Source organism: Phaethon aethereus (genome assembly GCF_964289735.1).
Source record: "Phaethon aethereus genome assembly, chromosome: 7".
NCBI classification, from domain to species: domain Eukaryota; kingdom Metazoa; phylum Chordata; class Aves; order Phaethontiformes; family Phaethontidae; genus Phaethon; species Phaethon aethereus.
Window position 1 is genome coordinate 1,026,866 of NC_138583.1, and position 26,184 is coordinate 1,053,049.

At 48.9% G+C, this 26,184-nt stretch overlaps 2 protein-coding genes across 2 annotated transcripts in view; both read left to right on the forward strand.

Annotated features, from left to right (window-relative positions):
- Positions 1-5,971: 5,971 nt before the first annotated feature.
- CWF19L1 (CWF19 like cell cycle control factor 1) lies at positions 5,972-21,503 on the forward strand (the record flags this gene model as incomplete). The annotated part of the gene is made up of 14 exons (XM_082001933.1): positions 5,972-5,994; positions 6,123-6,207; positions 6,806-6,884; positions 9,144-9,245; positions 10,032-10,246; positions 12,161-12,279; positions 12,977-13,061; positions 13,912-14,052; positions 16,316-16,427; positions 18,100-18,179; positions 19,076-19,285; positions 20,096-20,215; positions 21,154-21,251; positions 21,359-21,503. The coding sequence occupies 14 exons, from the start codon at positions 5,972-5,974 to the stop codon at positions 21,501-21,503; spliced, it is 1,614 nt and encodes a 537-aa protein (XP_081858059.1).
- Positions 21,504-21,604: 101 nt separating this feature from the next.
- Positions 21,605-26,184, forward strand: part of CHUK (component of inhibitor of nuclear factor kappa B kinase complex) — a gene marked incomplete at both ends in the record, with an annotated part of 31,222 nt that continues 26,642 nt past the window's right edge. Inside the window, 3 exons of the mRNA XM_082002579.1 lie at positions 21,605-21,763; positions 21,853-21,947; positions 23,802-23,916. Coding sequence (XP_081858705.1) covers positions 21,605-21,763; positions 21,853-21,947; positions 23,802-23,916 — 369 coding nt within the window. The remainder of the gene's footprint in view (positions 21,764-21,852; positions 21,948-23,801; positions 23,917-26,184) is intronic.

A 26,184-nucleotide genomic window follows, 5' to 3' on the forward strand; every position in this document is an offset into this window, starting at 1 on the left:
ATTAGGCAGGCTACCATAAGCTAAGTCTGTCCAGAAAACATGTGATGTAGATGAAGTGTAAGAAGCATGAGAGGCACAGTCAGAAGAAAGTGCTGCAATGCAAGGCCACCCTCATCTTGATGACAATATTAATAATATACTATTGGGCCAAAGTTACTTAAGTAACCAGGTCAGAAATACCGAATTTGAATACAGGTGTAACAAAATTGAGAGCACAAGAAAAAGGCATTAGGGGCGCTTGGTCTATACAGAACAAGTCTGGGAAGAGAAAAGAAGGAGAAGTGGCAAAAAGGTGGATGTAGGGAACTGAAGGGAGAATAAGGTGTAAAATCAGGTGGAGAAGAACAAACAGAGAGATTTGCCAAAGAGTAGGAGTGCAAATGCCTGTGGACAGTGGTGAGGCTGACCTGTGCACCCAGGTGGCCTGGGACACTGGAGGGAGGGAAATCTTGGCCCCTTCACCAGACTCTCCACCAGGCCTGTGTCTGAAAGGTGTGGTATGGAAAGTTGGACTAGGGAGGGGTAAACCTGAGTGGAGGAACAGGCTTGACACTAAGTGCAGCAGGATGATAGGTTAATGGTGTGGGTGATTTATGAGGTTTCTTTATGGTAACATAACTGCGTATCAGTGCTAATCCTACACAAGTAACTTGGAAACACGGTATCCTGGCAAAGTGCTACCATGAAAGATGGTGGTGCATTTATTTTTAGTCAATGAAGGCATTATTAGTTTCCTAAAAGTGTGTTGCTTATGCAATAACCTTCTTGATCAGCTGCATTTCAAGTCTCACTCTAAAAGGCGATAGTTCGACTTAGGGAGTATCACTCTGGGGACTTGTCTGGGATCCGCCAGTCTGAGGCTATAGCTGAATGATACTGAAAGGTCAAGGCTAAAGAAAGGCAGAAAAATCAAAGGAGAAAGAGGAGTCAAACAATCTGCTGACCCAAGAAAGCAGGAGTCTGCCCGTGTAGGCTGTAGGCTGCGTGCATGTAAGCATGGAGGGGATCTTTGGGATTATCAACCTTATTTGTCACATTCCTGCTCTCAAAAGTGGTAAAAAACATATCTCTACCTATCATCCAAAGGAAGAGAAAAAACTCCACTGCTCTTCAGTGGCTGAGGTTTGATCTTGTCAGTTTTACAAGCTGCAATGGGAGAAACAATTAATTTAGACGTGGTTCCTAATTAGATACAAGCACTAAGGTCCAATAAGACTGATAAAGAAACAAGTTGAGCAATTTCGAAAACTGAAGGAAGAACTCGGTACAGTGAGAGCTGATAAAACTCGGCTAGTAAGAAAAGTGCAGTGCCTGGCTGCCATGATGTCTCTGGGAAACAGCTTCAGTCAGAGAAGAGTAGCGTCTATGAGTAAAGCTGATCAGGATGCAGGCATGTCTCACGGGGATAGCTGGAACTGAGAGGGTGGGAAAGGTCACCCACTACAGGAACACATGCTGGTGAAGAAAGTAGCTGTAGCAGTTGTTAGAAAGCTGAGACCTTAGTGTTGGGGGGGGGGGGGGGGGGGGTGGTGGCAGATGTTTAATTACTAAGGAGATTACACAATGGAGACGAGGGATCTGGCCAGAAAGGAGGTCTCAGGTGGGGAGAGAGGGTGGGGGGAATGGCCTGTGTGGATGCACAGGATCTGGGCTTTAGAGGAGCATACATGACAAAGCCAAGCGAGTTGTTTCAGCAATAGGACTCATCTGATGACAAGGTGTTGGCAGAGAAATCTCCACGCTAATAATCAAGACTTTGGAAGAGTACAAACCTCAAAAAGATAATGAAGGTGCTCGGGGAAGATCCTTGAAGAGATGGAAAGAGTTACCAGTTATGCAGGAGACATCTGTTGTGGGTTAACCCCAGTTGGCAGCAGAGCCCACCTAGCTGCTCACTCACTTACCCCAGACTCTCCCCCCCGAGGACAGGAAGAGCAAAAGCAAGAAAACTTGTGGGTCGAAATGGAGACAGTTTAATAAGCAAAGAGGAAGAAGAAATAAAAACCAACAGCAGCACCAAAAAAACAAAGCAAGAGATGCAAAGGCAATCACTCACCACCTCCCACAATCAGACCGATGCCCAACCAGTCCCCAAGCATCGGTCACAACCACTTTGCAGTTTTATTGCTGAGCACACTGTCATATGGTATGGAATATCCCTTTGGTCAGTTGGGGTCAGCTGTCCCAGTTGTGTCCCGTTCCAACCTCTTGCCCACCTGAGTGTGCTTGCTGGGTACCAAAACACTGTTTAGTCACAAATCCAAAAGACAGCACCATATGGGCTGTTGTGAAGAGAAATAGCTCAACCCCAGCAGACCCAGCTCACACGGGAACACTGAACTTGTGGGGAGGGAGGGGAACACAGTCCCACATGCATGACAGGGCCATGATCTGGTGCCCCAAACAGCTCACATTTAGTCCAACGACCCACCTTTCCCAGGAGATCACCAATGCCCAGCTCCTGGTGCTGCCCCGGCTCTGCTCTGCCAGCTGACTGCTTGTAAGGCAACAGGAAAAACTACTTCTCAAAGCCAGGCTGTGACCTGATTCTTCCCCTTCTACCAAAGGGCCCTGGAGCACAAGGTCATGAGACAGGGAGCCTCACAAGGGGCCCAGCAAAGTGCGGCAACACCAGCCCGCAGCCTGGTCACGCCAACAGGGAGACATGGCAGCCCCAAGGCAGTTGTTGTCCTGAGCAGCCTGGCCTCCATCTCCCTCTGGGATGGCACCCCAGGGCACTGTCCCATCCCTGTGGCAGCCCCACCAGTGTCTCTGTGCAGACAAGCAGTCCCTGCCATGCTCTGGCTTGGCACCTTCTGCCCAGGGGCCTCCATGTCACTTCTTTGCCATGTACAGCCCCTCCTCCCCACCCAGGGCCACTGAGATCCTCCAGGGAGGCAAGAGGGGAAGCGATGCCTCACGTCCCTACAGCAGTGGGGGAGTCACAGGCTGCAGTTCCCTGGGGGTTGCTTCATCTTTGGAGTGCTGGAAGTAGGGTTGGCCAGAGAGATGAACAGGGACATGCTGCCCTGGCCATGGCACTGCAGGTGCAGAGGATGTTGGACAGTTGGGCATGTCCGATGGAAGGTGCAACAGGGCACCGGGTCCCTGAGAAGCTGTGTGGCTACAGAATTTGCATGTGCTTGGTGCAGCTGTAGACCTCCTGTTCTGGATAATGAAGAAGCAGAAGATCAGCTTTGCAAGGCAATACTCTGGAGAGACTTTTCTTCCATTTTTGACAGGTCTTCCTCTGTCCTCCCTTTGGAAATAGCGCAGTTTCAGGACTCAGGCTGGTGGCAGCAGTCAGCAAGGGGTGTGATGCTGAGTGCAGGGATGCTGTGTCTTCTGCGCTCAGGGGAATGAGCGAGGGCAGCCCCCGCTGCAGTTGTGCACGTGCCACACGCTGGCACACTGATCAAAATGACCCTCATTGTTTGCACTGTTTACAACAGACACACACCCTTTGCATGCACAGACACACAGATCCATGCACTCCACACACAGAGACATGTCAATACACACACAGAGTCCCATAAACTCTGCATTCACACACAGACTCATGCACCCCTCACACAGCCACTCAGCCTGCACACACATACACCGACACTCCCATGTACCCACCCACCCCCCATTCTTGCAATAAGACCCACACCCCCCTTACATGCATACACACGCACTCCTCAAACAGAGTGTCTGTTCCTGGGGATCCCCAAATGTGTGTGCGCTTGCGAATCCTAAGAATGTCGTGCATGTGTGTCCCTGTACAACTAACCTGCTAGCTGTGCCAGCCCCACAGCAGGGGATGTGGCTGTCAGTGCTGGTGTGTGATGGTGACAGCAGTGCCGGGGCTGTGGCAGGCTGTGTGACCACCCGTGCCAGGGTCCTGTGTATGAGTCCTGTGCATCTGTGTGTGCACATGTGTGTGTGCAGGTGTGTCTGTCTGTACGTGTGTGTCTCTGAGCGTGCATGTCTCTGGGTGTCTGTGTGCACTGGTGTGTGAGTGTCTGCATGTTTATGTTTCCATGTGTGTATGAGTCTCTGAGTGCGTCTGTATGAGTCTGCAAGTGTGTGCATGTCTCTGTGCATGCATGTGTCAGTGCATATGCTTCTGCACATGTGCCTGTGAGTGTGTCTCTGTGCCTGTGCTTGTGTCTGGGGGGGTGTGTGTGCGTGTCTGTGCATGTGTTCCCTGGTTGAGGCTGTGTATCCAGGCAGGCAGAGGCTGGTGCATCATGGGGAGAGATCAAATCATTCATAACCAACTCATTGGCCAACTAGTCCAGACAGAGCAGAGGTGGGGTGTGATGAGCCGGGGCCAGGCTAGGGAGCTCTGCCGTGTACTGCTCCGCTCAGGCCGCTTCCTCCTTGGTGGCCACAGCAGTGGCTGCTTGCTCCTCGCCTGCTGCCTCCAGGACTCATCAACGGTGCTTCTCCCCGGATAACGCTGGAGAGCATTGGGAGTGCGATGGCTGCGATGGCCGACGCACCAGTCAGAGGCCCGGGGCCGGGTGCCACGGCCAGGCAGGGCCTGGCAAGGGGCAGTCATGATGACAGAGCCATTAGGTACCGTGGAAGGGAAGGCTTGCATGGCTGGGGCCTCTCCAGGCCAGGGAGCACAGATGGATCTGCAGACCTTCCTGCCCTCCCTTACAGCATCCAGTAGGCAGTCAGAGCCAGCCTACTCCAGCACCAGCTGAAGAAAGGGAGGAGGGCAGAGGGGTGTTTGTGGCGATGGTGTTCCTTACGCTGCATCTGCTGAGGCCCTGCTTCCCAGAAAGTGGCTTAACCAGCCTGCCAATGGGAAGCTGTGAATAAATGCCTTATTTTGCATTGCTTGTGCACATAGTTTTTCCTTCACCTATTAAACTGTCTTTATCTCGATCCATGAGCCATCTTACCACCTCCTGTTTTCCACCTGTCCTAGGGAAGAGGGGAGTGAGTGAGTGGCTGTGTGAGTGCTTGGCTGTTAGCAGGGGTCAACCTACTCCACTGGCTCATAGATGACAGAGGAGTCCAGGTTCCCCTGGGGAACCTCCAAATGGACCTCCAAAGATCATCTGGTCCAACCTCTCGTGGGAAAAGCAGCCTGGATGAGACTATGTCACACCCTTCCGGACGCCTCTTGAAACCCTCCAGCAATGGGGACGCCACCACACCCCTGGGGAGGTTGTTCTAGCGAATTATTGTTCTCACTGTAAAAAAATTCTCTGTCAAGAAGAAACCTCTTCTTTCTCATATCATCTTATGTTGAATTTGCTGCCAGTCAGGAAGCCCAGGACCTTCTCTGCAGAGCTCTTTCCAGCCAGTCAACCCCCAGCATATCCTGGTGCCTGGGGTAATTTTTCCCCAGGGGAAGGATTTTGCACTTCCCATTGTTGAACTTCACACGGTTCCTCTCAGCCCAGTTCTCCAGCCTGCTGAGGTCCCTCCGGAAGGCAGCGTGACCCTCTGGTGCCTCAGCCACTCCTCCCCGTTTTGTACCACCTGCCACCAGGCGGAGGGTGCACGCAGTCACCTCCCTGTAGAAGGCAATCCGACTGGGGAGGCGCAGCTGCCCCTTGGTAAACCCAGGCAGACCGCTCCCGCTCACCTCCCGGTCCTTCACGTGCTTGTAAACGTTTCCAGGGTCGGCTGCTCCACCCCATTCCCAGGGATCGCCGCCGGCGCGCACCCTCGCTCCCTCCCGGACACCGCCGTCCTCCCCGGAAGCGGCGGCGGGGCGCTTTGAGCGGCGCACCCGGAAGCGGCGGCGGGGCGCTGTGGGCGGCGCACCCGGAAGCGGCGGCGGGGCGCTTTGAGCGGCGCACCCGGAAGCGGCGGCGGGGCGCTTTGAGCGGCGCACCCGGAAGCGGCGGCGGGGCGCTTTGAGCGGCGCACCCGGAAGCGGCGGCGGGGCGCTTTGAGCGGCGCACCCGGAAGCGGCGGGGTGTTCGAGACGCGGCGGCACCTCTCCGGGTTGACCATCGTCGCCATGGCGGCTGCGCCGCTGCGCGTGTGAGTGGGCCGGGCCGGGCGGCGCGGGGTGGCCGCGGGGGAGGAGGCTGCTGAGGCGCGGTGCGGCCGTGCCGTGCCGTGCCGTGCCGTGCCGTGCCGTGCCGCTGACGACGCGCCGTGTCCCGCAGGCTGGCGTGTGGCGACGTTGAGGGGCGGCTGGAGGCACTCTTCGGGCGGGTGCGAGCCATCCAGAGCAAGAGCGGACGCTTCGACGTAAGGCTCTGGGGAGCTGGCGGGGGCTGGGCGCGGGGTGCCCCGCTTCGCTCCCTACGGGGCACTGGGTGAGGGTGAGTGGGGCTGTTCCGCGTGGGGCTTCTGCACCCGTCCTGTGGGTGTGCAGGGGCCTTGGGATGGCTCAGGTCAGGAGCCTGCCAAGGGCGACACGGCAGAAGTTCCTGGGTGTGTTTCGCGTGGAGGGGATGTGCTGGGGGTGCTGTCCAGACCCGCGCGCGTCCCGCCGGGGCCGGGGCCGTGACCATGACCCTCGTCTTTCTGCTTTGTGTACGAAGGGGCCGGTGGAAGAGATTTGCACCCCATCAGCCCTCCTTGTCTAGCACCCAAGTGTTGGGAGAAGCTGTAAGCTGTGGGCAGAGTGCAGGAGAGTAACTCTCTGTCACATTTAAGCCTGTTAATGTTACGCGTTTAATATTAGACACAGATAAAAACAAAGAAGCCTCTTTACCATACCAAACAAAATGCTGTTGAGGTGTCGGATGTCACAGCGTTGTGACAATACAGCATATCAGCAAAAATGTTGTGTGTGTTGTGTCTTTGATCAAATGGCAGCTCTCGCTTTATCTGATGTTTTTAGATGCTTTTGTGCGTTGGGAATTTTTTTGGCTCTACTTCAGAGACAGAATGGGCAGAGTATCGCACAGGGGCCAAGAAAGGTAAGGAAGGCATTGCCACTCTGGATGCTGGTGATTGCACTATTTTGCGACCCACTTCACTGTCTCATTGCAGCGTGCTTTTGAATTCAGAAGTCACAGTTACAACGGTGTAATGGTAAAGCAGTTAAACTCAAGTAGGAGAATTCACACGAGGGAAAGATGGGTTTGTTTTAAAACAAAACTCATTTCTGTCACGCTCTTGGACTCGGGAGCATGAAGATGCATGTGGCCAAGTGGCCTGCCCACAATTTGGGCATCAAGGCCCGTGCCTGGGTCATATGGCCAATGCTGTTTGCAGTCATAGGAGAGACACAGGATGCTGCTAATTGGTGTCAGGGTCTCCTGTCTCCTTGCCAGGCTGTCTTATGGCTCCAATTCTGTTCCTACTTCACCTCCTTACAGTTTCAGCCTGCAGGCTGCCATGTGGGGCAGTCCTTATTTTCTCAACCTGGGTAGCCTGAGAAGCTGTACATAGATGTTTACGGTGCTTCAGTCAGCAGGCCATGGGATCCCAGCACACCTGCCAGTGTGTAGCCCTTCTGCGGCCACTCTTGGTGCTTCCCTCACAGAAATTCCTGGTCATTCCCTGTTCACACCCACCTTCACCCTTCCACCACAGACCTCTCTGCAGTGTGCAGCAGTGCTGTTCTTCCCCTCCCTGCATTCAGGCCCAAGGAAAAAGAGGAAAGCAGAGGTGCTAGCGGGCCGAGTCTCTGTTCTTCAGCCATGAAGATCAGAAGGCTTTCCAAAGGAGCAGGGTTTGCCCATTCCTCCTCAGTCGCTGCAGCCCTTGTGCTGAAGACATTTTCCCAGACATGGGTATGAAAAGTCCTATGTGGACCTCTCTGCCTCTTTCCACCACCCTCTTGTAAGGGAGATGCTACCTCACGAGCATTTGTAGTGTTCCTCTTTCCTCTTCAGTGCTGTTCTCACCCTTGCTGTAAGGCAAGCCAGAAAGGAGCTGGGACTCTTGCTTGCCCGTTGCTCTGTGCTGCTGCGTCACTCCCCAGTTATCCCCTGCTTGTTTGTGCATCTGTGTGAGCCATCTGGACAAGGACTGTCCCGTTTGCTTGCTTGTGGCTGAGGACTTACCATGGCAAGGCGTGCTGCCTTGTGTTCCTGTTGTTGTGAGAATATAAGGAGAATCGCTACTGGTTTAAACTTCGCTCCCCAAGGAAGCTCTGCTGTGCACGCAGGGAGAAGAGTGAGTGGGTGTTAACAGCAAAGACTTCCCTGGATCCGTGCATTTTTTGCTCATCCTCACTTGAATTGTGTTTACCCTTTGAACGGTTAAAAAATTTGTAGCTTATAACTTCACCTATACACACATAGATTCAAATAGATTCGTGTCACTTAATTTTGGTTTTAAGCCATTCATAAGGTTTTCAAACTCTGCTCTGCAATTGAAAGCAATCTCCTGTATCTTCTGACTACAGGAGCTGGAACTTGGAGCAACAGTCTAACAACAGCTGCTGTATTGCTGCTCCTATCCCTTCTTAAATAGGAAACTACTGCTGTTTTTATTCAGTGAAAAACTTAGGATCTGCTGACCATGGGAACTGTTGATGAGGTTACTGCTGTGCTGGTCTGCCAGGAAGTATACAGGAGGTGTCTCTGACATGTCATTGCTTTTTCTAACTTTTAATAGCTTGAAAAGATTTCACTTATGCTGTTTGGAGAAATCTATTTTTATTGATTACCTAGCCATAAAGAAATTAAAACTGATACTTACCATTGCTTTTTCTATTACATTCACCAGTTCTAGATGAAGTCATGCAGCAAGTTCTTCAACCAAGTGAATCAAAGAGCTGATGAACTTTAGCTTTTCCTCTTAACCATTAGTAGTTTGCAGTGTTTTTGATAGCCATATGAAGTTAGATCAGCTTAAACTGAATCACCAGGTGTCCCTGTGCTCTTATATTTACTTAGCATTGCCCTACAGACGACCCATGTTTTTAGGCCTCTGGATCATTTTGGAGCTGATCTTCTTATGTAGGCAGTGGAGTGAGTTGTAGTAAAAGCAGAGGTTGTTCTCTGGTGGTGCTATTATGCATCTCTGGAAACAGCAGGCTTGGGGGACTTATTTTGAAGGAAGGTTTCCTGTTCTGTGCTTATTGCTCATTGGCACACTGCAAAGGAGTGGTGTTGGGGTCTCTAGGAATGGATGGGACCTGCTGCGATTGCTAGTAAATGTGGACTGAACTTGTGCTAATGTACTTCAATTAAAACAGACTGAGTGCATGTGGCTTCCTTCCTCAGCTCCAATTCCAACCTACGTGCTTGGCGCTAATGACCAAGAGACCGTGAGCTATTTTCCAGACATCAGTGGCAGCGAATTAGCTGAGAATATCACTTATTTAGGTAAGGTGGTTTGTGATAAGGGATGTGCATTTGCCCGGTGGTGCTTTCCTGAACGTTTTCTGATCTTCCCGCTTCAAAGCCTTTCCTTTTTCTGGAAATTTTAAAGTGGCATTTCTTATTCTGGGGTTCAGTCTGGAGTTGAACTCTATGTTGAAAGGCTGATACAATTTGCTATTGTAAAATGCGAAAGAGAACCCTGCTTTTTTGTTGTTTTCTAAGACTGAACTTGCTAACCAAAAGGAAGAGTGGTTGAAAGAGCCTGTTCTTTGAGAATATCGTATTCCCATAATGCACCCATCTTTGTATGGGGAAGGTTTCCTACTTGAACTATGATTTTGCTATGCTCTGAGCTGTGCTGGAGTAGGAGAGGTAAGAAGTGTCATCTTTAAAGGTAATGAAGCTGTAGCAAAGTTAAAAGGAAAAATTAGTTTCTTTGTCGAATGCCACCTGACAAAAAACTTAACAAGTAAAGGCACTTGCAGTTGGCTTTTTTTACTCAGCCTTCATACTGAGCTTTTGATATGGATTGATTTTTGGGAAGCACGATGGCAGTGAGGAGAGAAGACTGGAGATTGTCTGAACAGCTCTTTCACTGTAGGCAGAGTTCAAGCCACTGCACTAAAACCTGTCCTTACACAAATAATGGGCACAGAAAATGAGCTGTCTGTAAGGACCATTTCAGCAGAAGTAATGCAGGACTAATGCATTTGATTCTCTGTCTGTGATGCAACTAAGAGATTACTTGCAGTGTCTACATCTCAAGTGCGTGCCTGTGTACTAATGCAGGCCGTCGAGGTCTTTACAGTGGTACTTCTGGACTGCAGATTGCATACCTGAGTGGTACTGAGTCCCAGGATGAGCCAGCTCCTGCCTACAGTTTTAGCGCCAAGGACGTGGCAGAATTAAAAACATCTTTGTTATCAACCCCAAACTTCAAAGGTGTGGATATATTGCTGACATCCCCCTGGCCCAGAGATGTGGTGACTTTTGCCAACAGTGCGGTAAGTGTTCTGTTTTCTGCTGGAATGGTTTCCAGATGGATTTAACAAAGGATTGTCTTTCTGCTTGCTGCGGCAATTTGGGCTATTGGTCCATCTCAAGGAAATCCAAGAGTAAAAAACAGTGGATGTTCTGGTTCTTCCAAGAAGAAGGACCAATGGGGAGGGGGATTTGTGAAATTTCAGGGTGTTTTATCTGTCCCTGCCTGAAAAATCAGTCAATGGCTTTCATCTCATCACAAATACGGCCCTGAATTCAGTTGGTTGCAGTTGCTGTGGAATGATGCTGCTAGTCTCTGATATGGAATGCTATGCTTTAAGCATCTTCAATGTGACTTGACATTAAGTCATTCTTTCTCCCCCCTTCAAACCTCTTTTAAGCATTTTGGTAACTATCAGTCAGCTGTACTAAATGGTATGGTTCTTCCTCTGTCTGGATTTTGAAGTTGTTTCATTTGTGTCCAGTTTTCTGTTGTTAATGTTCCTCAGCAGAAGTGACTTTCCAATCGTAAGTTCAGGTGATCTGAAACCTTCCTGGAGACCAAGGCTGCATACCAGGGCAAAAGTACACTTTTTGCTTCCTCTCAGTATCTTCCAGCATCCAAAAAGAGATACAATCCTCAGTCTAAAAGCATAAAGAACCTCCTCTCATCTTCCCCCCCACGAAAAAACAAGCCCACTAGCCTAGGGAGTTGGAGAGAAACAAGTTGTAGGGATGTTATGGCTTAAAAAGAAAACGCGGGTCTTGAAATTTCCGTGGGGATTCTCTGTAGTAGTTCAGTCTATCATTCCACACTTGGCTTCCCTCAGCATGAATTTTCTGAGAATGTACTCACTTGAATTAACAGGGGTGTATATTAATAGTGATTATATTCAAATATGCATCTTGTTGGAGTGTGCACTTTATCACTAGAGGATTTCAGTCGTTAAGTCTTGGAGATTTCCTTGTGCACTGAGACCCTGAAATCCCATCACTCAAATAAAGCAGGAAGTTTGAGGAATGAAAAATTAGTTCTCCTGCTCTTTGTCATCTGAAGGTTTCCCTTTCAGCAAAAGTGTGAGGAGCTAAATTGCATGGATGAGGATTGACTCCCTGGAGAATTCTGTGGGTTTCCTTTTCCTGAGATGCTTCGTAGCTCTGTCCATTTTCAGTGAGGCTGGAAGCAGCCAGCCCACTGCCATGCCTGCTGCAAGGGCAGCAGGAAGAAGCAGAGAGGAAAACTGCTTTCTTGAGGGTGGGTTAGTGCCTGTCGAGATGCTGCAATGAAAGGCTGTGACGGATGCCTGCCAGGTCAGAGTCTCGTTATCCCGTGCTTTTACCAAAGATAACAAGTTACAGGTAACAGACATAGTCTGTTTCTGAACTTCTCTCTTCCCTTGCCCTTTTCCTTTCCTACTTCACTTCTCAGTCTAAGGCTAATGGGGAAAAGACAGCACAAGAAGAGCCTTCACCCACGGAAATGGTTTGAAGTCTGCTCTTTGGTTGTGTTTTGTTTTGCTCTGATTTCTCAGGGGTGAGAGTGGGATAAAATTATGCTTCCTAAGGAAACCTCAGAGCTTTCCTATTCGCTTGACTTATGCATTAAAGCTTTGTCATTCTGGGTATGTGGTCAAAACTTGTCTTAAACATTTAGACATCTGTTGGTGTTTGCCAAACTCAGTCTGTCCTGCCCTGGCTTCACAAGACCAAGAGAAGGAAAATATGACAGACTTGGATTGATGAAATGAGTGGATGCAAACCCTGAGTACACAGAATGAGTAGGCTCTGGTTGGCGATGACAGATCAAGCCCTTTTGACTTTTTTTTTTTTCCCCACTTCTAGGGAATGTTGACCACTATAGTCAGTCTCTACATTTCCAGCATGCAGTTCTGTATAAAACTGTGTCTTTTCACTGCAACATGATTTGTATTTTATAGGGAGAAGTAGATACCAAGAAACGTGGCTCCAAGTTAGTATCTGATCTAGCTGCAACTCTCAAACCAAGGTACCATTTCGCTGCCCTGGAGAAGGCCTATTATGAAAGACTTCCTTACAGGTTTGTAAGACCATGTGAAATCTCATTTGTTTTCTAAGAAGAGTTCCATTTTTAAAGAACACAGGAGGACAACTTTAAAATAATAAGTCATCCAGCCCCAACACAGGGTCAAAATTGTTTCTCAGATGCATCTTACTATCATAATTCCTGCTGCCTTGAAAACTGTGCCATTGCTGACAACACTTGTCCGAATACATTGCTGTGAATCTCATGCCAAGTTAATTGCCCTTAGTCACATTTAAACAGCATTCAACCTAATTCAGGGGTGTATGTGTGAAAATGTATTGTGGAAAAGCTCTTCTCTGGTGAAGAGACTGGTGTCTTCAGTTGTAACTTTGCATAGAAAATGTGACTAAGTGACATAAGGTAGGTGTCTGAACAACCTACAAAGTAAGGCTGTCATGTTAATGTTGGGTAAGATTATTATCCTTTCCACAGGAAACACTTTAAAGGCGTAGCTGTTTTCAGACTAGTGAATTGTCCTCTCATCTCTGTATTTGGACTGCAATGAGATGTCTGTGCAGCTGTTTGCTGCTAGATCTCATCAGTGGGTCTGTCCTTGAGCCTTCTTGTTCTTGGCCAAAGCCTGTGTGTAGCTGACATGCTGTCTGAGTAGCTTCATGGAGGACACATGGTTTTCCCACTGTCCTTTTCTATATTGTATATGCCAGTACAATCATATTTTGCTTCCTTACAGAAATCACATAGTGCTACAGGAGACCCCACAGCACGTGAGCAGGTTTATTGCACTTGCTGATGTTGGCAATACAAGCAAGAAAAAGGTACTGACCTTCTTGGATCTTTCTTCTTTTCTCAAGTACAAGTAATAGGGCAGTAAGCCCAGCTTTGGCTAGCTAGAAGATAGCGTTGATCACTTAAAAGCTTGACTGAAGTGGAGGGATCTGTCTCACTTGAGTAATAGATACTATTTTCCCATTACGACAGAAGGGTAAGGGCTACAAGATGTGTTCTGAGGCACCGTTGTCTTCTCTACCTAGTCAAATGACATGTAGCTGTGAAAATAGCTGCAGAGGAAAGTGGTTAGAAAGCTGCCATTCCTTCCTCTTCCCCAGCTGTTTTACGTATTTCTTTTTGCATGACCTGCTTTAAGAAGGAAGCGAAATTCCCAAGGAGGCCTTGCAAATCACTGAAAATAACTGAAGGGGCTGTTTTGTTTGAGTTTTTTAACCCGTTTCTCTTGTCCCCGTAAGAAAGTTACAGAATATTGGTATAGAAGGACAGGTTGCCAGTGGTTAAGAAGGCATAGGAACCAGACCTGGTAACAAAAAGAGGTGCAGGAGTTCTGGACAGATAGAAGGCCTGGAAATAGACAAGCATCAAGATAATTTCTTTTTCAAGTAGGACACACTTGCTTTTCAAAAAGATCTTTCTTTAAAGTGAAAGGAGTGAGCCACTTGCAAGCACTCCGTTAACTCTTGGTTGCACTGGGTGGGAGACTGGCACAGGGAGTGTTTTTCATGTGCTGCCTTAGCTTGAACACTGATTTGCTGAGTTCTTGCAGTGCTAAGTTGTGTGTTACCATTTCAGGATGGCTTAGTTCATAGCTGACCTCTTCAGAGTTGCAGTCATGGCAAAAGCTTCTTGCATTTGAGCTGTCTGTTTTTGTTCTAGTATCTCTATGCCTTCAGTATTGTGCCGATGAGCTTGATGGACCCTGCAGAGCTGGTGAAACAGCCACAGGACGTCACTGAAAATCCGTACCGAAAATCGCAGAAGGAGGCACAGAAGACCAAAGCACCCCTGTGTGCAGAGGTACCATTGCATTGTCCATTATGTGTGCACTCTGGTTTCACTCTCTCTGTTCAAGGAGCTTAGAACACTGTTTGGCTTTAATCTTGGAATATTTCTGTTCAAAACACTTCAGGGTTCTGTGTAAACTATTTACACCAACCAAATTGTATTGCATGCAACACATGGGAGTTTGTTACAGTTTGTGCCGTCTTAAGCCAACTGTATCCTGGGCTGCACCCAAAGCCGCGTGGCCAGCAGGGCGAGGGAGGGGATTCTGCCCCTCTGCCATGCTCTGGTGAAACCAACCCTGCAGGGCTGCGTCCAGCTCTGGAGCCCTCAGCACAGTGAAGACACAGACCTGTTGGAGCTGGGCCAGAGGAGGCCACAGCAATGCTCCGAGGGCTGGAACAGCTCTGCTGGGAGGACAGGCTGGGAGAGCTGGGGGGGCTCAGCCTGGAGCAGAGAAGGCTCCGGGGAGACCTTATTGCAGCCTGCCAGTACTGAAAGGGGGCTTGTAGGAAAGATGGGGACAGACTTTTTAGCAGGGCCTGTTGCAATAGGACAAGGGGTGACAGTTTTAAACTTAAAAGAGGGCAGATTTAGACTAGATATAAGGAAGAAATTTTTCACAATGAAGGTGCTGAAACCCTGGCCCAGGTTGCCCAGAGAGGTGGTAGATGTCCCATCCCTGGAAACATTCCAGATCAGGTTGGACGGGGCTCTGAGCAACCTGATCGAGTTGAAGATGTCCCTGCTTATTGCAAGGGGGGTTGGAGTAGATGACCTTTGAAGGTCCCTTCCACCCCAAACCATTCTATGATTCTTCCTGCAGGTATGCATGGTGATGCTGTAGTTAGATCTGCTTGCTTGTCAGGACTGTCCCCTATGGGTACCTCAGCATGCATGGTCTTATTCTTTCTAAGCCTGTAGACTACAAACTAGTCCTTTGCAGTTGGCCCTCAGTTTCCTCCCTTAGACTGCTGGCTACTCAGGTGCTACTTTCTTTAATGTTGCATTTCCACTGTATTCCTCAATGCTGGTGAGCTAGGTGTTGGGTACTGGTTTTTTTCCTCAAATGTCCTAAGTTACCAACTCCATTGGTAATTGGAATTGCTTGCCACCTGAGGGCAGAAGCCTTCCTTCCTGTGGCCTGAACACTCAGCAATTGGTGTCAGAAGCTTTGAAATGCCCAGCTTTGTAATTTGTTCATCAGACACGTGGACTGTGTTTATCTGTGTAGACAGACAGATTATTTCTTTGTGCAGAGCATGCTTTGCCCTCTAAGCATTGTGGGATACTCTGCTAATGTGGACATGTGAATAGATATGCCTGTGTATCTTAACATAATGTAGAGAAACCAAATTGGGAAATCATTGGCAGTGGGGAAAAATACTCAGCCTGAAGTTAGGCTTGACTTGGGCTTTGCTGGAACAGTGTGTCAGGTAGGAAGTGCAAGCACTGCTCTGCAGCCTTTCTCCCTGGTGCATGCACACAGAGTGAAGGGCTAGCTCCTTCCACGTGACAGCATGGGTGGGCACGAGGGTGACAGACACCTCCTGATCTGGGACACCAGATACCCAGCCTCCCAGCTGAGATTTGCTGGCTGTTCAACCCCTGGCAATAAGGCTTGATGGAAGCAAAAATTCTTGTACATTTGAGCTTCAATATCCAACTGAAGACAGGCATGAAAACTTAAGTTTACTGGGAAAAATGCTTCTGCTGTACATGCCAGTTCTTCCAGCATGGGTTGGATTTTAGAATGCAGTTGTGCTCCTGTGTGGCAGCCAAGCTAAGCTGGCGTGAGCAGCCCTGCTCTTTGCTGTCCTGTTCCAAAGTGCTTTCCTCTGCAGCGTTAAAGCCTTCTAATGGGGTTTTGCTGTACGTGACAACTTAGTCAAATGGTTTCAGCCTCTGCGTGAGACTGTTGAGAGGCTACCATCTCTAAGAAAGACAGACATTATTTTGGCACTGGTTGTCAGGTGAAAAAGATCTGAATAATCCATAAAATCAAGCATGAATGTTCAGCATAAGGCTAAATAGGAGAACGTAGCAATTTGGGGCAGCTCTCCCAGAACCTTTTCCCTGGCTGAGGCTGTGTATCCAGACAGGCAAAGTTTGCTGCATTACTGGGAGAGCTCAGTTCATTCTGTTCAAGGATATTGATGCTTTCACTGTTGATGCTTTTTGAAGGTGGTTACAGACCTTTTCAGGAAAAAGCAAATTCTTGTACATACTGTGACTGTGATGCAGTTACAATGGGCTTCGGTTTTCATTTTCTAAACAGGAAGAACAAGCTTGTCAGTTTTTCTTTGATTTGAACAAGCATCAGGGAAAGAAACGTCCCTCAGATGGGAAAGAGAGAGGGAACTCCCAACCTAAGCAAGCCAAAAAACCCCGTAAGTATGCAGATACTTTTTTCCTGAGCTCTTCCCTTGAGGCATTGGACCATCTCACTCTTGGTTTTTCTCAAGCCATTGAGCTGTATATGTCAGCTTGCCACTGTGCTCTGCCATTACACTAGATGCTGTGGGAATACAGAGGAATGAAGGGGCCCTTGTTTCCTACAAACCTGACAATCAATGGGTGAAAGAGAAGTCAAAAGCATAGTTTAAAAGCTAATTGGATCTGTGGTGGTTGTGGTTGGGCTGATGCCATTTACCCTCTGAACCAGACTGGTCTCTGAACCTGACAACAGGCAGTTTCACACAGCAGTATGTTTCCATTCAGAGAGACTGCAAGAGACTGGATCATGGTGCTGATGACTTCATGAAACACCACTTCAGTTGTTCTGTGCTGTGAGCTCATGAAGTATTAATGAACTGGGAAGGGAGGAAGCCTGCTTCTATTACCTATGTATTTCCGTGCTGTAAATCTCATGAGAGTTTGTCTGACTTGAAGAAATTGAAATGAAATCTTTAAGGATCGTGACTTCTGAGTGACAGTGTTATTGCAAGCATGTATGTTCAGGAATGTTGGTCTCGGTTACAAAGAAATTTGTGCTTAAAATGCAAATGTAGGTGTCAGCCTCCCCTTTTGTTTCTGTGAAAGCTATTCCCACTGCCAGTGGGTAAGAAGACATTCTTGAAAAATGCCTCTGGTAGGTAAGCCTGGTTGCCTTTGTTACATGAGACTAAGTTGTTCAGTTTTTATTCATTAGATTTCCAAACCCTTTGTACGTCACAGTTCTACAGACTAAATTACTTTGTGCTAAAATGAGTACAGTGTCATTGCTCTATACGTGCCCGCAGAGGCACAACTGGCTGTAATGGCAGTCAGTTTTGGTGAAAGAATGTGTGTGGGTTTTCTTGTTTCCCCCCATCACTTCTGTAGGACACAGTGTGCCATTGTGCGTATTCATATAACTTCCAAAATCTTCTGGAGTTTGATGTCATGAGAAGAGAGCCTTCTTACACTGTTTTGCTCACAAATTAACCCCAGAATTGGATGCTCGGTTTCCTGCAGTTCTTGGGAGAGCCTCGTCATGTTTATTGCATTTGCAAAGCTGCCTGTCTATTCTGGTATGCAGCCTGCAGGGGATGTGAATATAGTTTTTGACCCTAAGGAGAGGCTTAGCTTATCAATGCCATCAACTTATATTAAAGGTCAGCTCAGGTATCACAATTTGTCTGTGAATCCAGGTGTTTTGAGTGTGATGAATAGACCAGAACTGACTAGTGTGTTTGTTAGCGTCTGTCCTTGTCTGTACCTGTGTAGTAATTTTACCTCATTTTGATTTTTTTTGTTTAAATTTGCTGGTGCTTTCTTATTAGTGAGCTGTTAATCACTAAATTCCTGGAATTAATGCTTTTCCATTAAATTAGAACCCTCGATAAGAATGGCAGTCAGCAAGGGTGTGACTGCCACCACTCCTCTCTCTTGCTGGAATTTCCCAGCACCATCTCTGACCAGATCTGCTTCCAGGAGCTGTGTCCTTCTGACATCTTCAGCACTTTATCAATGGGGAGGGGTGACTGGAAAAGAATAGCTCTTCCAGCTCTTGTTGCGTTCCTTGTTCTGACAAATAAACATCGTGCCTAACACTTGTTTCTCTTTCCTCTCCCAATGAAGCGCAGCCCACGGGGCCCTGCTGGTTCTGCCTCGCCAGCCCAGAAGTTGAGAAGCACTTGGTTGTTAGTATTGGCACGCATGTAAGTACGCATAGCACATTCTGTGCTACGTGACAGCAGAATTGTGCTAAGACACGGTAATAATTTTAAATCTTAAAAAAACCCAACAAACTTTATTTGAAGCTGACTCTTGGTTTTGCTTTCAGTTTCTTCACATCTCCCCTACAAAAGACGCAAGTATATAGATAAAGACTTTTAAAAAATAAAGCATGGCCCAGTTTTGCTGTGGCAACAGAGCTGGATTACGGTGCCAGAACACTTTTTGCTGTGCCCACCCTCATGGTGTGCTTATTTTACCATCTGGGAGAACTTTTCCAGCGTGAACTCAGTGTAAACTGGAACCTGCTTTGGCAGCAGGATGTTATGTCTGTCTGCAGTTATGCCAGATCTCCCTAGGATGATTGCTTCCAGTTTTTGTTGTATATAGATTAAACAGAAGATAGCTTTAAAGTTGACATCTTGAAGTACACGTTAATTCCATCATTGGTATATTCACTTTGCTTAAAGGTATTGCTCCTGTATAGCATAATCCACTTCAAACTGCTACATGGACAGGTTTGTCCACGGGCTTACTTTAAAAGCTGTTAACAATTTTGAAGTGGATTTTCTTGTCATAGTGAGAAATTCTAGCCACAGCAGTGAAGTTCACTCAGCTGCTTGCCTGCAGACAAGGCATTCAAAAGATGATTTTTTTTTTTTCCTTTAGCAGTGTCTCTCTCTTTCTCGTTCCTCTAGTAATTAATAAATTGCTAATAAACAATCCCTAATAAGTGACATAGAAGAGAAGACTTTCCTGTTCCTGAAGCAGAATTGCTAGGCTGGGGCATACTCAGAGTGCAGTCAGAGAGTAAATTTCCACAGCATGGTAAGTAAGTGTTGCTTGCAGTGAGTAACTGGTGTGTATTGTTTTACTCTAGTGCTATCTTGCCCTGGCCAAAGGTGGCTTGTTACCTGATCATGTCTTGATTTTGCCTATTGGGCACTATCAGTCAGTGCTTGACTTGTCTTCAGAGGTGGTGGAAGAAGTGACCAAGTACAAGTCTGCCCTAAAGGAATTTTTCAGAAGCAAGGGGAAGAGATATGTCCTATTTGAAAGAAACTACAGGAGTCAGCATCTGCAGTTACAGGTATGGTTTTTAGTGTCACCCTGGGAGAACATGAACTTGCACTTACCTGCAAATGAATTGAAAGAGAAAGCCTACCTTCAAATTTCCCTCTTTATTCTGTGCCTTCCCAGAGTATGGAGAGAAGTCGTCCTACCCACAGATAGAGCCAGAGCAAAAATAAAACTGGTGTGCTCGTTCTGCCAGAGTCCTTTAATTCTTCCTGTTACAGCAGCACAGCATTGGTTGTGTTGAATGGGTGAGGCGAACTTTTCCCTGCATGGAACTGACTAAAAAGCCCACAAGGTTTTCAGATAAGTTGCAAGACCTTGCTCTGGCTCTGATTTGGCTCACACGGGCACGTGGTGCTCACATTTGTAACTGAAGTAGGCTGAATATCTGAAAATACATGCAGAATTCTGGTCATTGTCTACCAGTACTAGCCCTTTGATTTGATTTTTTTTTTTTTTTTTTTTTTTTTTTTTTTTTTTTTTTGGTTCTTGTGTGTCAGTCATTTAGGTGTTTATTGTGGTGGTTTCTGTATTTGGCAGATCTGTAACTGTATCAGAGCGGCCTTAAACCACCACAGAGATCAGAAAGGAGAAGGCTGTGCTGACAACTTATTCAAGCTTTTAGTTTTCAGCTTTTTGTTCAGCTCCTACAGAAGAAATCTCATAAGTTTAAGCCTGTACAGATAGGTGCTCACCTGTCTTGTTTGATGATGCTGAGCAGTACTGAGGAGCATACCAGCTCCAGTGATGCATTGGTTGCTTTCTGCCAGTGGTTTGTTTTCTCTTTTCTTCTTTTTACGGAAATGTTGTCCTCCCTCTCCAGGTGATTCCCATCCCATTGGACCACTGTACTTCCGAAGACATTAAAGAGTCCTTTATTGCACAGGCACAGGAACAACAGATTGAATTATTAGAGATCCCAGAGCACTCGGATATCATGCAAGTATGAGACAAGCTTTCACCTGTTACTTTCCCTCTGTCCTGTCTGGGCAGCGTTTCCCTCTGAGGTCACTTTGTGTAGCAGGGTTAAGCTGTTGGAGGCAGACCGTTGTAGACTTGATTTGCAGAGGTGCCAGGTGTATTCGGTGAAGTTCCCGTGAACAACAGGTTCATTGCTTATCTGAAAATTTTGCCAGCTGTGTGTAGGGCTTGCTGAATTCATTCCGTCTAATACCAAACACCAACCCCCTTTCAGTGCCACTGGACATCAGGTAGTTTTAGGTTCCCTTGGGTAAGAATTTGAAAGAAGTCTTCCTGTTATATCAGAGAAATACAGAGTCATGAGTGACATGGGGGTTTTTTGTTTTCACTCAGCGGTCACAGGGAGACCTGATCTGCAGCAGGAGCCAGGAATAGCACGTGTGCACGCTTGTCTCTCCCTAAGCCATTGCAGCTATTGATACCCACATTGGCAAGCTTAGCGGCCAATTTCTCATCCGGGAAATGTGAATGTAGTCTCTTCACATGCTCCTCTTCCTCTAAAAATGTGCTGTATTGGTATGGGATGGCTTAGCACAGTTTAAGAAATGATCAGAACTGCCTGGCTCTCTTTAAATGGCTATGCAGTGGTAACTGCAGAATTAAACCACAAAAAGCGATATAGTAGGGCCCTGTATGTGTCCTTGACTGATGATCCCAGCAGAAAGCAGTCCATTACTTCCTCCTCCCTTGGAAGTTACAGTCTGACGTCAGCCACTGATGCAGTTTGGTGTCTCTGGGTCGGCCGGTCTGTTTTGCCTCTACGGAAACGCCTCTCCGGTTAGGACAGGTCTGCTCTGTGCTAGAGGCTGTGCTCCGGCCTGGCGGGCCAGGCCGGGCCGGCGGGAGTGGTGGGGCGCCGGGCCCGCAGCCGCCTCCCTCCCGCCGCCTCTCCACCCGCAGGTGGCGCAGCCGGGGACGCCCTACTTTTACGTGGAGCTGGACACGGGAGAGAAGCTCTTCCACCGCATCCGCGGCCGCTTCCCGCTGCACTTCGGCAGGTGGGTGCTTTCCCCCCCCCCCCTCCCTCCACCCCGGCCCGGCGGGGCGCGGCGCCGACGGCACGCCTGGCGCGTGACGTCGGCGGTGACGCTGGCTGTGCTTGCAGGGAGGTGCTGGCGAGCGAAGCGCTGCTGGCGCTGCCGCAGCGGGCCGACTGGCGGCGGTGCGCGGCAGAGCGGGCGGAGGAGGTGGCGCAGGCCCGCGCCTTCCGCCGCGACTTCCAGCCTTTCGACTTCGCCCTCCGGACCTGACGGCGGCGGCGGACGGGCGGCTATTGGCGGGCGGGCGGGCGCGCGCGCCGTGACGCGACAATAAAGGCGGAGTGCCGGTGGCGCCGAGTGGCTGCGGCGCGATGGAGCGGGGCGCCCCCCACGGGCCCGGCGGCGGCGCGGAGCGGGCCCCCGGCGGGGCGGCGCTGCGGGGGCAGCCGGCGGGCAGCTGTGGGCCCTGGGAGATGCGCGACCGCTTGGGCACCGGCGGCTTCGGCAACGTCTGCCTCTACCAGCACCAGGTGGGGCGGCGCGGAGGGGAGCGGGGCCGGGCGGCGGGGAGGGCCCGGCCGGGCCGGGCCGGGGCGGCTGACGGCGCTGTGTCCCGCAGGACTCGGGCGCCCGCGTGGCCATCAAGTCCTGCCGGCTGGAGCTCAGCGTCAAGAACAAGGACCGCTGGTGCCACGAGATCGACATCATGAAGAAGTGAGTGCGGGCGGGTCGGCATGGCACAGCACGGCCCGGGCAGCCGGGGCCTGGCGGCCCTGAACCGGCCGGGCTGAGGCACCGGGCCTGGGGACAGCCGGGTCCCGAACGGGCCGGGCTGAGGCACCGGGCCTGGGGACAGCCGGGTCCCGAACCCGCCGGGCTGAGTCACCGGGCCTGGGGACAGCCGGGTCCCGAACGGGCCGGGCAGAGGCACCGGGCCTGGGGACAGCCGGGTCCCGAACGGGCCGGGCAGAGGCACCGGGCCTGGGGACAGCCGGGTCCCGAACGGGCCGGGCAGAGGCACCGGGCCTGGGGACAGCCGGGTCCCGAACCCGCCGGGCTGAGGCACCGGGCCTGGGGACAGCCGGGTCCCGAACCCGCCGGGCTGAGGCACCGGGCCTGGGGACAGCCGGGTCCCGAACGGGCTGGGCTGAGGCACCGGGCCTGGGGACAGCCGGGTCCTGAACCCGCCGGGCTGAGGGTCTGCCCATCACCTTGCGGCTCCGTGCTGCTTTAATCTGTCATCCCAAGATGTCTAAGTGTTTCTGCTCTGGTGTACTAGCAGATGCCTTGGCTTGGGACCTAGCAACATCCAAACACTCAGTGCTTTTTTTCCTCCCTGGGCTGTTTGTCCATCCCCTAGTGATACCTGAATTCCTCCAAACTTGCACTGAGTTGTAGTGTGGTGACGTGAGAACACCTACATGTTCCCATACCATGTAGTGCATTCATCTTTGATTTAGCAACCTGGGAGCTAGGAATTTGTTTTTATTTGTCACACTCCCACATGTACAGAATAATATTGCCTAAGGCTTTCTTGTGAGAAACCATGTGCTCTATGCTGCCCACCATCCCTCCTCTCCAGCATGTTGCACCAAGGTACCTGAGAACCAGAGCTGGCCGGGTTTGTCCTCATGGATGTGAGCAGTAGCTCTATGTGTCAGTGTCTCATACAGGTGTTCCCTTGTTCTGAGAATTTGTCCTCCCTTTTGAGAGAGATCATGACAGAGCATGAAATACTCGGTCCCACTGGTGGCCGCAGGGATGCTGCTCAGTTTTGTTCCAAGTTGTCCTCACCAAGGCCTGCAGTGCCACTGCTACATAGAGCTTTACTTATCTACTCTGCCTTCTTGCCACCCTCACCTGCTCACTGTATCCACTAACATTGGAGAAAACTACTTGCAGGCAACCTGAGTTTTTAAGTCAGGGCTTGGTCATCACTGTTCTTGCTAGTGTTTTCACCGTATTCGTTTTCTGAATACAGGCACTGAGCCACACAGCTACAGCTGCTCTTGTGGTACCTTCCAGAGGTTTTGGAAGGTGTACACAGCAGTAATTTGCCTTCACTTCCTGCTGGATGTATCTCTTATTCCCAAGAGTAACATATATTAGAGACAGGCAGGAAGCAGTGGTTTGAATTCAGTTGCAGAAATGAATCCTTCCCCATGTACATGGATCTGCCGCCCTAAGCACAGTTACACACGGAGTCCTGTGAAACCCTTGGGCCAGGGGGGAAACTGTCGCCACATGCAGAAACAGACACATATATGTAACAACTTTGCCAGGAATGTGCAGGAATCCAGAACTTGAGCCCAGATCCCCATCATCAAAGTTCTGTGCCTTGACTTTCAGAAGTCATTTCTGCTCCGCACTGGTTTGCATATTCCCAAGGCATGGATTTTATGCATTTGGATACTGGTAGGTACCAGTTGAAGAGTGTACTTCTCAGCAAGGATTCATTTGGGGAACTGAAATTGTACCTGAAACATAAAACGTGGTTGGTTGACAACCTGTTGTCTCACTCCTCTGAAAGAGGAGTCAGGGGTTTTATCCAGCTTTCCATGTGCTTAGGTTGAACCATCCCAATGTAGTAAGAGCCTGTGAAGTTCCTGAGGAGATGAACTTTCTGGTTAACAACGTTCCTCTTCTGGCAATGGAATATTGTTCAGGGGGTGACCTCCGGAAGGTAATGTCTGCTTTGCTTTGCAGTGTGTGGCAAAACAAGTGGAGTTAATGCTGTTTCTGTGCTTGTCTGTGAAACCCTGCATGTTCTGTGGCGCTTTTTTGGTACAGATATGGGGAAGTAAATGCAAAGTGGAAGAAAACCATGCATGGGAAATGAGGCTTGTGTTTTTGAAACCAGAGGACAGAGCGCAATCCAAGGGCAGATACTCTTTTATCCTGAAGCAGCATGTCCTTTTGTGGAACTGCTCTAGCATTGATGTAATTTTCCATAGCCTAGGTACTCGCACCCAGCGTGTTTGGCTTTGATGAAATGTCTCTACCTGTTTGAAGTCTGATCTGGTTTTGATTCACATGTATCCAGTGTGAATATCCTCTTAGCACACGGAAGGATCCTTTTGGTACTGGATTGGGGCCTTCAGGGCTTCTGAGACTTTCCCGTTTCCTGCTGAACTGGGAACTTCCCTTCTGCAAAACAGCAACACCCAAGACTAAAGGAACCTTTCAGTAGTTCCCCAGGCAGCGGCTGCATGGCCTGATAGGGTTCATGCTCCCTTTCCATTGCAGCTGGATTCAGGAAGCAGCCATTTGTATAGGGATGAAGAAGCAAATCCCTGTTGATTAAGGTTTGCTTAGAAATCACCTCATCTAAGTGATCAGGGCGCTCATTTTTCTGCTGTTGTTTTTGTTACCGGTGTTCAACAGCACTAGAGAAATGTGAGCAGATGTTGAATGCAATAACTGCATATCTGCAATAGCAGCTAGTGTGTCAGTAACTTACTGAGCATCATTTTATGTTTTTGAGTTGTTTAAAACTGTAGGGACAATTTTAAGAGACAGTTTTAAGGTTGGCAATGAAAGGAAGTGGGTATATATGAAAATAGCTTTTGGATGTCACAAACACATGTAGCTGACCACATTCTTGGTGATGTTTGAGTGTTGTATTTTTGCAAAGTTTTGAAACTACTTGAAGGTAAATTGGAGACTCTGGCCAAGAAATTTGGGGTCACATTAGCTCTACTTGCAATGCAGTATTTGATCATTTAATTTCTAATGTATCCTTAGATGTTGCATAGATGCTGGGACAATTTTGGAAGTAAAATGCTTCATGTAATTTGATCGCATGTAATGCTTTGCTCCTTAATATAAAAAAAAAGCATGTTTTTTTATTTCTGATCCTGCTACTCTTTAAATCTTTCTCTTACACTTGCTTGGCATCATTTGTGTTTTGCACTGCTATTAATTTCTCATTGCACGTCTGCAATCTTCCATAAAGCCTGGAAAAGCATCTGCTTCTGTCTGTGGGCCATGGACATTCCTGTGCTTGTGATCTTTCAGGGTAGCGTTCTGGGTTCTGAGCTTGATTTCTGACTTTGCTCATCTCCTCCTTTGTTGTTCAGCACATCTACCTAGAACTTAAGGAGTGAGATGTTGAAGTCTGGCTTCTCTCCCATAGAGCTTTGACTACTGGTTGTGCCTGAAGTGTGAGAGGCAGGCAAAAACGAGAGGGTACATCATGGAACGGGTAGCTGCAGTGCAGAGATTGTACCTCAGTCATCTATAAAAGCCTTCAGTGTAGTAAAAATCAGATTTCATGTTGATTGACTCAGAGTGTATGTGGGAAATTCTGAAGCTACTTATTGACAGATCATTAAGACAGTGATTAGGAGGGGGTTTCCTAAGGTGCTTCTACTATATCTTTCACTAGAGGAGAAAAATTCAGGGCAAGGGAGAAGAGAGATGAAGAAGGACTTTAGAGTGGAGGCAAGAGTTCAGGTCTTGGTCCATGCTGTGGACACTCCAGTGATCCACAGGGCAATGATCTGCTTTTTAGCTCAGGCTTAACTAAGTGGGTGACCCAGAATCCATCATGCTGAAGTGTAGAGCAGCTTCTTCTCATTGTGGGAGTGCAGTCAGGAAGGAGACTGTGTCCCAAGGCAGAGATAGCCAGCGACTGAGCGCTTTGTGCTGAAGGTGGTGACTTGTGTGGAGTTGTGCAGCCTGCAGCAATAGCACCATTATCGGACAACATGCCCTTTGCTGGTTTTAAGGTGCCTGACCATGAGGTGGGTGGCTGGTATTGTGCCTTGGACTCTGCAGGCTCAGGCAGCATTATGGGAGCGGGGACTGACTATGGGTGACTGCAAAGGTAGCTGCACAGTGTTTGGCAGCCTGTTGCAGCAGGGACTGAAACCTGGGTGGCTTTTCCATGGTGCAGGGTATCACTTGGTTACAGCACACTGAGAAAAACAGGCTGTGTTAGAGTCCATGG